Source organism: Chrysemys picta, chromosome 9, assembly GCF_011386835.1.
Source record: "Chrysemys picta bellii isolate R12L10 chromosome 9, ASM1138683v2, whole genome shotgun sequence".
In the NCBI taxonomy this organism is placed as follows: Eukaryota; Metazoa; Chordata; order Testudines; family Emydidae; genus Chrysemys; species Chrysemys picta.
Genome location: NC_088799.1, coordinates 75,724,271 through 75,739,158, shown reverse-complemented (window position 1 = coordinate 75,739,158; position 14,888 = coordinate 75,724,271). Strand labels below are relative to the sequence as shown.

The window sequence follows — 14,888 nt, the reverse complement described above, 5'->3', positions numbered from 1 at the left end:
GATTTCAGTGGGAGAAAGACATATATTATGCCATTTCTTACTACTTTATTCTTTAAAAAAAAACATAAACTATTTGAGAATATCAAGAAAACAAACTTTTGATAAAAAGTTATAAAATAAAAAGGCACTTCTTTTGTCATTCTATAATATATTTAGGGAATTAAAAATAATCTGGTATAATTTATATATAGTACATGCAAACTGGCCTTTTTATTCTGTTTCTAGTTTTAACTCACTGCCTAAAGACTTCTCCTTTACTCAGTCAATAAATTTGTAGTATTTCTAAAGCTGATCAGGATGCAGTATCTTATTTTGAAAAGAACAAAATGTTAAGATCAATGGAATACTATCAAGAAAGGGGTAGTAATTTAATGTGATCTAACCTTCTGGCACTGCTTCACAGCTGTCAGACAAATATAATTTATGTAACAATGTAAATTTGATTTTTCACAGTAAAGCATCTAATGTTTTAATTAACTTTGCCGTGGGCTTTTAAGGAAAAATTATACAATACTAAGAAAAAATTCTGTTTGATAGTGATATCTGTAAGACAGAGTGACATATCAGGGTTATCAGCTAGGATGTGTTTAAACTAAGTTCAGTAAATCTAGAATATTGTTGATGAATTAAAATCAGAATACAAATATTGTGGGCATTTACTGTTCCATGATTCCTATGGAATGATGATAAACTTCCTTACCAGAATTTGACTTATTTTAGGGCTGCTAAAATTAAGAACTAAAAACGGACTGAGGAAGTGGTGTTTGGATTTGGATCAAGATTTAAGTTTATGCCACTTAAAGGCCAAATCAGGACAAGGTTTTTGGTTTGGATTTGATGATGCCAAAATATCACAAACTATTCTCATGAGATTTTGGCCCCATATGACAAAACTCCTTTGAGATTAAATAATTGGATACGATTTTATTCAATCCAATCCAGAATTATAAACCATGCCTCTTCTATTTTTGCATCCATCTGGAAACCAAAATCATAGGACATGTCTAGATTCAGGAATTATAATCTGAACCACCCTCCGCCCTGAAATTTGAAGGGTTTCAGTTTAGAGTTTCCTGTTTTGGCTCATCACTAGTTTTAAAAAGTAAGTTATTGTATTTATTTTTATAGCAATAGGATCCCTCAGTCTCTCACGTTATCTTCCCATTTACAGGGAGCTCTCTGACTAGTGGGAGCAGGAGGCGGATTTCCTGCAAAGACTTGGGCCATGGAGATTGTGAGGGCTGGCTGTGGAAGAAAAAAGATGCCAAAGGTTACTTTACACAGAAATGGAAAAAATACTGGTTTATTCTGAAGGATTCTTCACTGTACTGGTACACAAACCAGAATGTAAGTATATGCTACGCTTGAATGAAAGAAAGAGAAAAAACAGCCTACATTAAATTTTGCTACTTTTTAAATAAAGGAAGCTAATATTTACCAATTAGTAGTTAAATACACAAAGTTTACTGTATTTCTGCTTGGACATGAGTCTGTGATACATGGGTCTGGACAGGAAAAAATTCAGCTGCAATGATTCAGTTGAAGTTTTCAATCATCTATGTGTGAGTCTAACAATAAAATAGCAAAAAAGCTACATGGCATTCTTCAAAAACTACAAGGGCCAGCAATAAACAGTACTTCTTTTCCATATTTGTTATTAATTAGGTTAACAAGATGTTTGCTGTCATCTTGCCCTATTATCAACAGTGTGGGGAAATTCAGCCATGAGTTACACTTGGGATGAGTTCATACCTACATTCTAAAAATTAAACCAAATGTGAAAACCTGACTCAGGAGAGCAGTTGATTTGAGTCATGGAGACTTATTTTTAAAATTTGGTTTTCTTAGATTATGCTGGGGGTAATAATAAAACAGTATGAGTGTATGCTTGTGTTGTGTGTATATTGGCTTACTGATGTGTCTGCAGATGTTTGATGGTGCTCCTTATGTGTGCCAGTGGTTCCCAGGCTGTGTGGTACATGAACCATCAGTGATCTGCGCAGCGCTTATGGGTGGTCTTCAGAAAGCTGGCTGGTCAAATTGTGCTGGTCTTCTTCTTCCACTGTTAAATCACGTTTAAGAAAATGAAAATTACACGAAATACATTCCTAATATTACTTTTCCATGCAAACAATTGTTGAAATTGCCGCAGTAATGTTTTCAGTCACCATTAGGAAGGGAAGTGTCCACAATACAATCACTGTTAAGATGTAATATACTCTTTAAAAAAATCTGAGAACCTCTCTGTAGAGTTATTAATAATGGGTTCAAATACCTGGTATGATGTTGAAAGTAGTTTTCACATTTGAATGTTCTCTGTATTGTCTTTAACACAGAAGGGCTGGTGTTACTGTGGCATGATTAGAGAACTGACAAGTCAGTCACTTTATAAAAAACTGTCAACAGCGTATGTTTAAGTAAACTATCTTCATGAATTAACGGTGTGGGAACAATGTATTCTTTATCTTTATTAATTCGACTTGACCTGGCTTTGGACCATAAGTCACAGCTGTACAGTTCTCACCTCTCATTTCTCTCTTTCTCAATAATGTACTCATTTTCACCTGCACTTCCTCCTCTCTTGTGATAGGATGAAAAAGCAGAAGGATTCATCAGTTTACCTGAGTTCAGGATAGATAGAGCCATTGAATGCAGAAGGAAACAGTGAGTATGAGTCAAACTGTTCTACAAATGAAAGGACCACCTTTGTAAGGATATTGTGTAAAGTATGGCACTGGAGAAAGTGGTCTGTCTGTCTTTATCTGCAATCTGTACTAAGAATGCAAAAAGTTCCAGAAAAGGAGTTATATAGAAAACCCTAAAACAGACCGATATTGTTTTACAGCCTCATGGGCAACGGTGTTTCTTATTTACTTTAAAAATGTAACTTGGACTAAGTGGCATAAGCTGTAATGCAAATACAAACAATTAGAAAATTATTTTCTTAGCTATCCAGATACCCAATTCCTATTTTAATTAAATGAAAGACTCTGGGGAGGAAAGTATATTAATTAGGAAGTAGATAAAGATTTCTTACTGTGATGGGATTTACAGAACATAAGAACGGCCATACTGGGTCAGACCAAAGGTCCATCTAGACCAGTATTCTGTCTTCTGACAGTGGCCAATGCCAGGTGCCTAGAGGGAATGAACAGAACAGGTAATCACCAAGTGATCCATCCCCTGCTGCCCATTCCCAGCTTCTGGCAAACAGAGGCTAGGGACACCATCCCTGTCCATCCTGGCTAATAGCCATAGATGGATCTATCCTCCATGAACTTATCCAGTTCTTTTTTTAACCCTATTATAGTCTTGGCCTTCACAACATCCTCTGGCAAGGAGTTCCATAGGTTGACTGTGCGTTGTGTGAAAAAATACTTCCTTTTGTTTGTTTTAAACCTGCTGCCGAATAATTTCATTTGGTGACTCCTAGTTCTTGTGTTATGAGAAGGAGTAAATAACACTTCCTTATTTACTTTCTTCACATCAGTCATGATTTTATAGACCTCTATCATATCCCCCCTTAGTCATCTCTTTTCCAAGATGAAAAGTCCCTGTCTTATAGCTGGGATTATGTTTTCCAATGTACATTACTTTGCATTTATCAACATTGAATTTAATCTGCCATTTTGTTGCCCAGTCACCCAGTTTTGATAGATCTTCGCAGTCTGCCTTGGACTTAACTATCTTGAGCAATTTTGTATTATCTGCAAATTTTGCCATCTCACTGTTTACCCCTTTTCCCAGATAATTTATGAATATGTTAAATAGGATTGGGCCCAGTACAGACCCCTGGGGGACACCACTATTTACCTCTCTCCATTCTGAAAACTGACCATTTATTCCTACCCTTTGTTTCCTATCTTTTAACCAGTTACTAATCCATGAGAGGACCTTCCTTCTTAGCCCATGTCAGCTTACTTTGCTTAAGAGCCTTTGGTGAGGGACCTTGTCAAAGGCTTTCTGAAAATCTAAGTACACTATATCCACTGGATCCCTTTTGTCCACATGCTTGTTGACCCCCTCAAAGAAGTCTAGTAGATTGGTGAGCCATGATTTCCCTTTACAAAAACCAAGGCTTGATACACCGTTTTCACCACAATAACACAGATTTTTGTACTAAATGAATTATAGATGACTAATGTTGCAACCTCAATGTATTTACTATACACTGTATTTTGTAAACAGCATTCAAATAAACATATAAACTCATATATGCTGCTCAGAATGCTGACAACACAGGCTCAGAAAGCCAGGGAGAATGGCACACGTGCTGAGCCTCAGCCAATCACTCTTCAAGCTTTCTGATTGGCTGAACCCAGGGTCAGGAGCCAATCAAAAACAAGCAGCAACCCTACCTGGCAACAAGCTACCTTGCTGACTAGAAGCCAATCAGAAGCGACCCCTTCCAGCTCCATACCAGTATAACACAATCACGAACTGATTTCAAGCAAACTTTATGCAAATCGAGCATTGTAAGGGCGAAACAAGCTTCGGTAGGAGTAAAACAGGCAGTCAATTGAAAAGTGTCGTAAGTGACATCCAACATAAGTCGGGTGTCATAAATCGAAGGACTTATAATACATATAATTAGTTAGTGTGCGCCATCTAGTGGGCACCATAAGAATGTTCCATTTCTTTTAAGGGGTTGTTCATTCTGAAATTCACTATTTACATTTGCAAAACAGAATTTTTCCAGTTAATTCAATTCGCAAGTAATATTTATAACAATTACAATATTAACAGTGTCAAGTATCCGGGGGTAGCCGTGTTAGTCTGTATCTACAAAAACAACAAGGAGTCTGGTGGCACCTTAAAGACTAACAGATTTATTTAGGCATAAGCTTTCGTGAGTAAAAACCTCACTTCTTCGGATGCATAGAGTGAAAGTTACAGATGCAGGCATTATATACTGACACATGGAGAGCAGGGAGTTACTTCACACTGGTCAACACTGGTTCTCCACTTGTGAAGTAACTCCCTGCTCTCCATGTGTCAGTATATAATGCCTGCATCTGTAACTTTCACTCTATGCATCCGAAGAAGTGAGGTTTTTACTCACGAAAGCTTATGCCCAAATAAATCTGTTAGTCTTTAATATTAACAGTGTTTTTGTACTTTTGCTTATTTACTTTAACTTTTACATCATCTCCCCAACTGGTATTAATAACTCATTTCTCAATGGATATTTTGTCCTCATAACTTCATTAAACATCAAATTCTGGTCATAACAGATTGTGATACAATTGAATCATCCACAAATGACCAGTAATCAGTCAGTGAGATAAGAGTATAAAATGTCTATGGGTGAAATTAACATTTACTACAAGGCCAGCTCAAGGCCTGTAAGTAACTTTAGTCCTGTTTCATGGGCTGAAGTGAGACTTAAGTGGGCTTTATGCTTAGCCATTGCCCAGGGGTGAATTTCACCCCAATGAATAATTAATTTGCCAACAGATTTGTACAGGCAGAGGATTCTGTATTCTTATGCTGTTTCCACATTTACCGCCTTCGAATGCATTTGTCTCGGAAAATTCTGTTACTGTATGTATTAATGTTAATGATGGGGTGTAGAAGAAATCAGCGAAACTGGGATTTTCATAGCTTTGATTTGTGTCTCTGAAAGTCAGAATAAATCATAATGGTAAATATTACAGTGTGGTTTACATTAAGGATATTAATAACACTAGTGTTCATCTCAGCTTTTTTCATAACTATATATTTACTATCAGAGGGGTAGCCGTGTTAGTCTGAATCTGTAAAAAGCAACAGAGGGTCCTGTGGCACCTTTGAGACTAACAGAAGTATTGGGAGCATAAGCTTTCGTGGGTAAGAACCTCACTTCTTCAGATGCAAGACTCTTGCATCTGAAGAAGTGAGGTTCTTACCCACGAAAGCTTATGCTCCCAATACTTCTGTTAGTCTCAAAGGTGCCACAGGACCCTCTGTTGCTATATATTTACTGTTTGCTGAGCCAATTCTTACATCTATTAATTATCATACAAGCCTGGGTATTCTAATTCAGATATTGCAAAATATTATTAATCATGGAATATATCATAAGTAATCAAAATAATGGATGCCTTCATTTCCTGAGGACTTCGTTTCTTTGTCAAGAATATCCCCTATCATACAACTATGGAAATGTGAGCTACACAAAGCTAGTATCGCTCTCAACAGCTATTTTATTGCAAAAGAGGATGACTCAGGAAAAGCAGAGGTTTTTTAAAAAAAAGATGCATACCTATATGTACTATATTGGGCCAGTCTTGCAAGGTGATGAATGTTCACAATTCCCATTGGGCCTGATTGTGACCTCATGAAAGTTATTCCATTTAAATCAATGGAGTTAAATTCGCCTGATGCCAGCATGATATGAGAATCAGGCCTACTGACTACAATCCTTGCCTAATATAAATCTGTCAATCCACTGAAGTCCATGAAGCATGGCTGAAGTACACTAGCCAAGGAGCTGGGGCCATTTTCTTTAATGGGAGTTGAGAGAGCACTAGGAATATAGGACAGAGCCTGTAATCTTACGGCTGCTTTCCCTCATGCCATTCTAGGCATCTCACGGTAAAACAGTGCAGCCAAGATTCTATTTAAAATTGCACTTATATAAAACAAGTACAAATATTAAGACACTCCTTTGATGCCGCACCAATGGCTTTCCCAAACAAAAGAGTTTGGCACACACTTTTAAGAAACTTGTTCTGTAGCTCAGCAAAGACCTGGAAATTGCACACTGCACAAACCTGGACCCAGAAAAAATACATAGCCATCACCCTTCTGCCTGAGGAAATCCTGAGGCCAGAATTCAACCTCCCTCAGAGGGCAAGAGGATGTCAATGATACCAGAAATTCAGTAAAAAGACATGAAACTCACTATTATGGTAGTAAATTCTGTGATAAAACCCGTAATAAATTATAATGTCACTATAAAGTAATAGTAATTTCATTTTGTTTGCTTTGCTTTTTACCATATTTATTAAAGGACCTTTTTCTAGATACACTACAGTACAGATTATGATGAACCATTATAGGAGTTCAACAATGAGCATATATATTTGCTAAAGAAATAACACCACATAAATAAAGTTGCAGCAAAATGTACATGTGTGCATGCACATAACCCCCACACTGCTACTGGAAAACTGTTAATAAAAGAGGCTAAATATATCTGGAACCATCAAAATGCATCATAAATGGCATTATTGCAAGGCCTAATCCAACTCCCCTTGGTGTAAATGAAATAACATTGGAGGTATTTGGAGGTAACAAATACGATATCTGATATAAGATCAGATTCTGAAGAGGACAGAAGGAAAGGAGATTTCCTCTTGTTAAAGTATAAATAGAGTGCTTTGCTTTTATAAAAAAAAGTATTCAGTTAATTGTACAAAATACATATGTGATGGGTCAAATTATTCCTTGGTGTAACTCCATTTATTTCAGTAGTAACATGAATTAGTCCCCTTGTGTGTTTTTTGGTTTTAGCCATCTTTCCACATGTGCAATATTATTGGATCTTCTAATCAGACTAGGCCTGATTAATTTCACATGCATTTTCCTGCATACCTTATAACATTAAGTTTGTGTACATACAAAAACTTCTGGTGTTTGTGAAAACATACCTGCAGATGTAAAATCAAAATCATGTCCTTGGACATCTTATATTTATACTTTTTAAATATAAAATTAATTCTGGTCCAGATGTAGAAACAATTTTAAAGCCATTATTACAGAATCCAGCTATTAAAGATAATCAGTAATGAAAGAATTAATATGAAGGAAGTGGGACGATATGTGGGTATGACTACGATAAGAGCACTTAGGACTTAAATAGCACTTTACAAATGTTATCTAATTGCAACAACCAAGTGAGGTAAGTATCCCTTTTTTGTAGACAGAGAAACTGAGGCAGAGAGATTTGTGATTTGCCGAAGGCTGCATAATAAATGGCAAAGAATGAATTAGAACTAAGCAGTCTTAGCTCCTAGCCTTGAACACCATGTTACCACCAGGGTTTATCATATTTTTTCGTAGTGTGAATGACAGTGTCTTGTGAACCACCACTGCTCCCATTCAGATGGGCACCTCACCTCAATTTTGTGCAAGCCACCTGCCCCTTAACTTGGGAAGACCACTTACCTTCCAATTTTTACTTTGCAACATCCCTGTGGTAACAAATAATAGAGTATTTAGCTAATTGTTATTGTCCCACGGGTGGCTTTGCTTCCTGACAGCAGTTCCTTTTTCTTTGCATCCTCTTACACAGCAACAAATACTAGGACTCCTTCTTCTTTCCAGCTCCTTTTATAGGCATCTAAGCTGTTCTTTCAGTGAAGTATATGGACAAGTGAAGTGGGCCACTTCTAGCCTGTAAAAGCAGCTAGAAAAAAGGAGCGCCATGTAACCAACTAGCTCTCTGCAGACCACCAGTGCTCCGCAGACAACAGTTTGATAAATGCTGTTGTGGAGCATGATGCTTGCCTTTGACTATGCTGGATGGATCAGGACATTGGCAGAAGAACATTTTTCAAGTTAGGGAGCATATCCAAAATACATCATTTTAATGGGTGCTTTTAGATAACAATCCATTAACTTTGAAGGACTAAGCCTCCCCATGGTTTTCCACATAATTGATTTTGAAATTAATAATAGGATACAAAGCCATTCATCTCTAGGTTCACTGTCTATGTATTTTCATCAGATACCTGTTTTAAGGACCTGCATGGAAAATAATTTGGGGTTCTCAATCCAATTCTTGGTGGACAGCTGTCCATATCATTGGAACCCATGCGGGCAGTGTCAAAAGATAAGCCAAGGACTGAATACGCAAGAATAATGAACTACAGGCCTACTTCACGAGATGATCTCATAGACCAGATCTGAGACATATTTGCAGTGTTGGGTGCAAGAAGCTTGCTTGTTCTGTAGATAAGGGTGTCAGTCTGTAACATTGTCAGTCTTGTTTCTTTCACAGCACCACATTAACTTGAGTTTCTATTAAAATAGAGCTAAGATAACGTTTTAAAAATGAATATATCAGCATGATTCTTTGCCTCTACACACACTTTTTTTTATAGCAGGAGGCACATATTTTAAGGGGAATTTTATGGAGTATCATACAGTATATAGTATTGTTAAGACAAACACACTTTTGACATTTATTAACTATCATGAACAAAATGTTACTTCCACAGTTTATTGCATATGAAATCTAAAACAGGATTCACAGAAGTCCTCATCAACTGAATCCAAGATCAGTGCTAGCATGGACTGTTCATAATGATGCCTGAGACTTGTGCACATTGTATTGTTAATAATAAAATTAGATTATTTTTTCTGTATGCAAATCCCACATGCTTTAAGCATATAATACTGGCAGCAAAGTATGTAAACTCAACAAACATATAGATAACTGAAGATAGGGTTAATAAATTATGTAAAGTACAGAGTTTTGTCTCTGTAGTCACATACTCACCTGCAGAATCATCACCTATTCTACCCTCCAAAGTTATTTTGCTAGTGGACAACTCTTCATCTTATCCATTTTACCAGTCAAAACTACAGACTAAGGAATTTCTTTCATTTTTCTGCTAACTAATGCCAGAGCAATTGTAACAGAGGAAGTGACTTTTTTACATGAACAGTGGATATTTACTCTGAAATGACAGCCTTTCAGGAAATGAAAGATTACACATTGTGGGATATTAGCAGTAGCTCTGCAGTGACCTGGGATGAATTCTTTAGTGAAAGAACAGAAAACTGTTGGCTGAATGCCTTTCCAGGAGTTTTATAAGAGAATGATGCTACAATAGATGCAAAGAGATATACACATCTTGAACCACTAGCCAGAGACTGGTCCCAAAACAGAAGAAATGGTAAATAATCTAGACAGCAAGAAAATTCATCTGTGAAAAAGTTGTATGTGAAAGATAACACATTGACCACACAGCTGATGACAGCTTCAGATATCAAGTCAGATTCACTCTTGATGTAACTGCATTGACTTCCATGAAGTTACATCAGGGGTTAATTGGGTCCATTGTGACTACAAGAAACAAACAAAAAATATCAAAGCTAGAAAATTACAAACCCCAAGACCACCCGAGGTTTGGATGGTTTAAGTTTCACTCTTAGAAGCTGTTTCTGAACTCAGGGGTGAGTGGCCCCCACTAATGAGAGCTTCCACATTTTTGTTCACTTGTCAGCAAAGCATATATTTCTTATATCCCCCAGAGTAACAAGATTGCTGCCATCAAGTTCAATTTGAATTAAAAGCCCCTGATTAGAGAGACAAAACAAATGCAGAAGTGAATTGGTAAATTTATCCTGGGTGCTACCGGATCTTTTTTGTAGTGTTGTTGTAACCATGTTGGTCCCAGGATATTAGAGAGACAAGATGGGTGAGGTAATGTCTTTTATTGGACCAACTTATCTTGGTGAAAGAGGCAAGCTTCCAAGGCCTGGTCCACACTAACCCCCCATTTCGAACTAAGGTATGTTAATAACGTAGCTGAATTCGAAGTACCTTCGTTCGTACTTACTGCGGGTCCAGACGCGGCAGGCAGGCAGGCTCCCCGTCGATGTCGCGTACTCCTCTCGCTGAGCTGGAGTACCGGCGTCGACGGCGAGTACTTCCGGGATCGATCTGGGATCGATTTATCGCGTCTTGTCTAGAAGATCGATCCCAGAAGATCGATTGCTTACCGCCGGACCCGGGGGTAAGTGTAGACCTACTCCAAGTTTACACAGAGCTTTTCGTCAGGCCTGGGAAATGTAGTCAGTGTCACAGCTAAATATAAGGTGGAACTGATTGTTTAGTTCCACACATTGGAACCGTTAGTAGTAGTAATACATATTGTAGGAGACCATTCAAGGTGAAATGGCCAGTTAATACTTCTGCAGTCATAGGAGGGGAAGGGTGATTAGTGAGTTACAGATTGTTGTAATGAGCCATAAATCCAGTGTCTTTATAAAGTCCATGGTTTTTAGTGCCTATCAAAGTTAAGAATTTAAGCTCCCAGGCTCATCTTTTGAAGGTGTTATTCAGGTTTCCTTTGAGGATGAGGACTTGAGAGATCAATTAAAGAATGATCACTTTGAAAAGTTTTCATCCATAGATGATAAGGTGTTTTTGTCTTTTATCATTTTTCATTGAACTTACATAGCAAAATGTATGTGTAACTCTATAACATTCTGAAGAACCCAAGAGCAAGTAAGTCTGAGGAGGACTTTTCAACCTCATCATGTAAATTTATCAACAAAGGGCAATAAAGTCATTATAGACAAACTATTTGAAAAGAAAACTACATTTTTCTCCTTTGTTTGTTTTACAGTGCCTTCAAAGCATGCCACCCAAAAATTAAGAGCTTTTACTTTGCAACTGACTGTCTTGAAGAAATGAATAGGTAAGTTATTTCTATTCTTCATAGGACTACCCTAATAATTTTACTGAGATATGTGGAATAGCACAATATAAGGAAAATATAATATATCAGCTCTTCTAGGAACACACATGTCACTGAGGGAACATCATAAAATGCAGATTCACAGTGCTTTCAATATATGCTCCTTACTTTGCAACTGATTTATGTGACTTCATGCCTTTGCCTATAGTGTTATAATGTATGCCTAATTCTTCAGTTTATTCTATATGTGGTGATTGAAACAATACATGTGAAATGGTCTTTGCAATGCCACAGGGCCTGATCCTGTAAATAAGCATGTTAGTAACTCTGCTCCGCTGAGGTGATCTCATTTAAGTTCATGAACCTTCTCACTTGAGTAAAGTTTCTTCTGTGCATAAATTTTGCAGGATTAGGCCTACAAATACTAAGGCCGACATTTGAAGGCCAAATGCTTCCAGTGAGCAAGAGCTATATATCTTAAACCAAACTGCACACTTAGTAACCATACCACTCCATAACTGTGCTGCTATTATCACAATTATAGAAAAGGGCTGGGATTTTCATATTTGAAAATTTCACCTACAGTGTTTAATGTTTTACCTAGTTTGAAAATACATAGGTGCGTATCTGAACTCAGCTGTCAGTTTCATGCATACAACCTGGGGCTACAAATGTGTACCTGAAAACAGAATTTGCTTTGTGCTCTAAAAGCCACACATTTCAGATCACTTGTCAGCAAATGTGATTGCTTCCCCAACAAATGCTATTTTATAATTGTTTTTAATGTCACTTTTGTCCTCACTAATCTTTACAATTTAGAACAACATATTTTGATCCAAACTCTCCAAGGTGAGTTTGCCTTATGTGTGTGCAGACCTTGGTGTACACATCCCTGGTGCATACACAACAGCTGGGGGTTGTTCCTGCACATTCTGGTGTGTGTGTGTGTGTGTGTGTGTAATCTCTGCTTGTTTGCATACAGTAAGGATTCATATGCCAGATTGGATGTGAGCACTTAGACATGCACATCTTTGAAAACTAGGGCCATGTATATTACAGATACTGACTCTTCCATTGAAGTCCATAGACCAGGACTGGGCCAATAATGTATTATACCTTTATCTGCCTGCAAACTATAGATACAATATACCCCAGGTTCTTCTTTGAGTGGCATCTGCATATTCCCACTCATGGGAATGTGCCACCTGATGCAGACTAGACGGTAGAACCTTCTCCATCTTATCCCGTAAATGACATGGTAATGGGATATGACAGCCTGGTACAGTTTATCAGCTTTCTTAGAAATGAGTGGACAAAAAGCTGAATTGGACCAACTAGTTTTTGCAGGCTGTTGTTGGCGGTGGTGTTGTTTTGTTTTTAAATCCAAAATAGGGAAAGAAACTATTTTTGAGGGAGTTCCCAAAATATCAAACATGAGATGAGAAGCTTCCTCCACAGCCTCAAAAGGTAACTTTATTGTTGAAACCACACTAGCTCACACAATTGGAGAGCATCTTCAGAAGGAGAAAACATAGAGGATATGCCCCCATTTTCATTTGGGAACAAATCAGAACAATCTTAAACTGCTGATGTTCCATATGCTCAACTATTTCCTCATCTTCCTCTGACAAACATCACCTATTACAGTAGCAGCAGACTAATGGATCTGGGGCTACAGAATCCAGAGGCACTGATATGTTCTCATTCTTAGCAACAGGAGCCTCTCTTTATCAGTCATATTGGGGAGATCCCATAAATTTCCTAGTTGGAGGCCAGTATGGCCATGGAGTTCAAGGCTGCCATTCTTGCCAAAACCACCCGTATGGAAACATGCCCATGGGATAAGGAGATCCAAATGATCCATAAACCCTGACCTAGGTAGTTGAAACCTAGGCTGTCTAGGTTGAGCAGATCTGTCCCGATCCTCTTCTATTTGTAGATCCAATCTTGGATGGGTAACAGAGCTTATAGAAGATAACATTGGAACCAGAAGATGGATAGGTCTGAATTGACAGAAAGATTTGCCTGGTGATCTCGTAGGAATCTTAGGTGGAAGCCATGACAACTCTGGAGTAAAGCTCAGAATGTCCTCCAACCTGCACCTTTAATGAGGAGTAGAAGATTGAGAAATAACCACTGTTGGAACCTCTCTCTTCTTTCCACAAAAGATATGACGCTCTGATCCAGAGGCTGATTTAACTGACTGTGATGGACCACTCACAGTCTTTCTCAGATCTGATACTGGTGCCAAAGCTAATAAAACTACTGGTATCAATCTGATACTTTAGATGTTTTCAGATCTAGGGAAATTCTTGTATCTGCAGGTTCAGGTCCAAGGATGGGGGTGCTTCATGGACCCAATCCTGATGTCTGTCATGGAAAGGAGGAAGATGAATCCAAGTCAGATGGATCTGATGAATTGCCTGTCTGAGATCAGGCCCTGCTAACAGTGGCTCTTTTATCAGCAGCCTTCTTCTTCAGAACCACAACTGACTGATCCAAAGGCGTAGTCTTATGCTTGCTCAACACCTTTGAAGAAAATGCTCCAAGCACTTTAGAACCCTTGAGCAGATCTGAAGTTCTGGCCTCTGAGCGGTGTGAACATACATGGAGGCAAATCCAGTGCCAATTCAACATTCTTCCTAGGCACTTTAATTTTTTCAAGTGCTGAAGATAGAACCAACATAGGTCTCTTCCCTTTATGCGCCAATTTCTCAGATCTGGAAAGGTTTAGCTGATGGGGTTCCTGAAGTAAGAGTGCCTGAAGTCTATTGAGTTTCTCCTAGCATACTCTAGACATAAATGTAGAATATATTGTACATCTAGATGAATAATGTTCCTCGCCGACACATGCTAGGTACCTTACTTAGTCATCCAGTGCTGGGGAAACTGACAGACAGGAAGCACATCTTTTGAAACCTGCTTACTACTTCTTCAGATCCTCTTCTGAAAGGAACTGAGACAAAACTTATACTAACTTTACCTGTAAACGGCTAATTCTAAGAACAACAACATATTACCCAGAAGAACTAACAACTATTACGGTAATAAGAGAGAAGCTCCATGTCCATTGGATCCAGAGGTTCACTTCTGTAGTGTACTGTGCTGCAGTTGAAAGGAACTGAGGCAGTAGAGGGCTCTGTGCCTTCTTTTATAGCCTCACCCTCAGAATGTTCATGAAAGGTAGGAGGTGACACGCAGGCACTCTGATAGGCACTGCTTGAAGAAAGCTGTACTGTCTATGTTACACCGATTGGTGCATTTCCGTAAGTATGAATATGCAGAGGCTCATCTCAAAGAACTTCAATTACAAGTTAGTAACCTTCATTCTTATTGTGTGTATGTATGTGCATAATATATAATATGAACACACTTGGGTAGTTGAAGCTTCTCACTTTTTTTTAAATAAGAGTTAATTAAAATGAAACACATTGCATACTGTATAAAATTTGTTTTAATTATCTTGGTATT

General features: G+C 38.0%; 1 protein-coding gene across 1 annotated transcript in view; it reads left to right on the top strand.

The window, feature by feature from the left end:
* Window positions 1-14,888, top strand: part of LOC101942787 (connector enhancer of kinase suppressor of ras 2-like) — a 547,551-nt gene that overhangs the window by 473,907 nt on the left and 58,756 nt on the right. Inside the window, exons 17-19 of the mRNA XM_065556812.1 lie at window positions 1,172-1,347; window positions 2,591-2,664; window positions 11,346-11,417. Of these exons, the coding sequence (XP_065412884.1) occupies window positions 1,172-1,347; window positions 2,591-2,664; window positions 11,346-11,417 (322 nt within the window). The remainder of the gene's footprint in view (window positions 1-1,171; window positions 1,348-2,590; window positions 2,665-11,345; window positions 11,418-14,888) is intronic.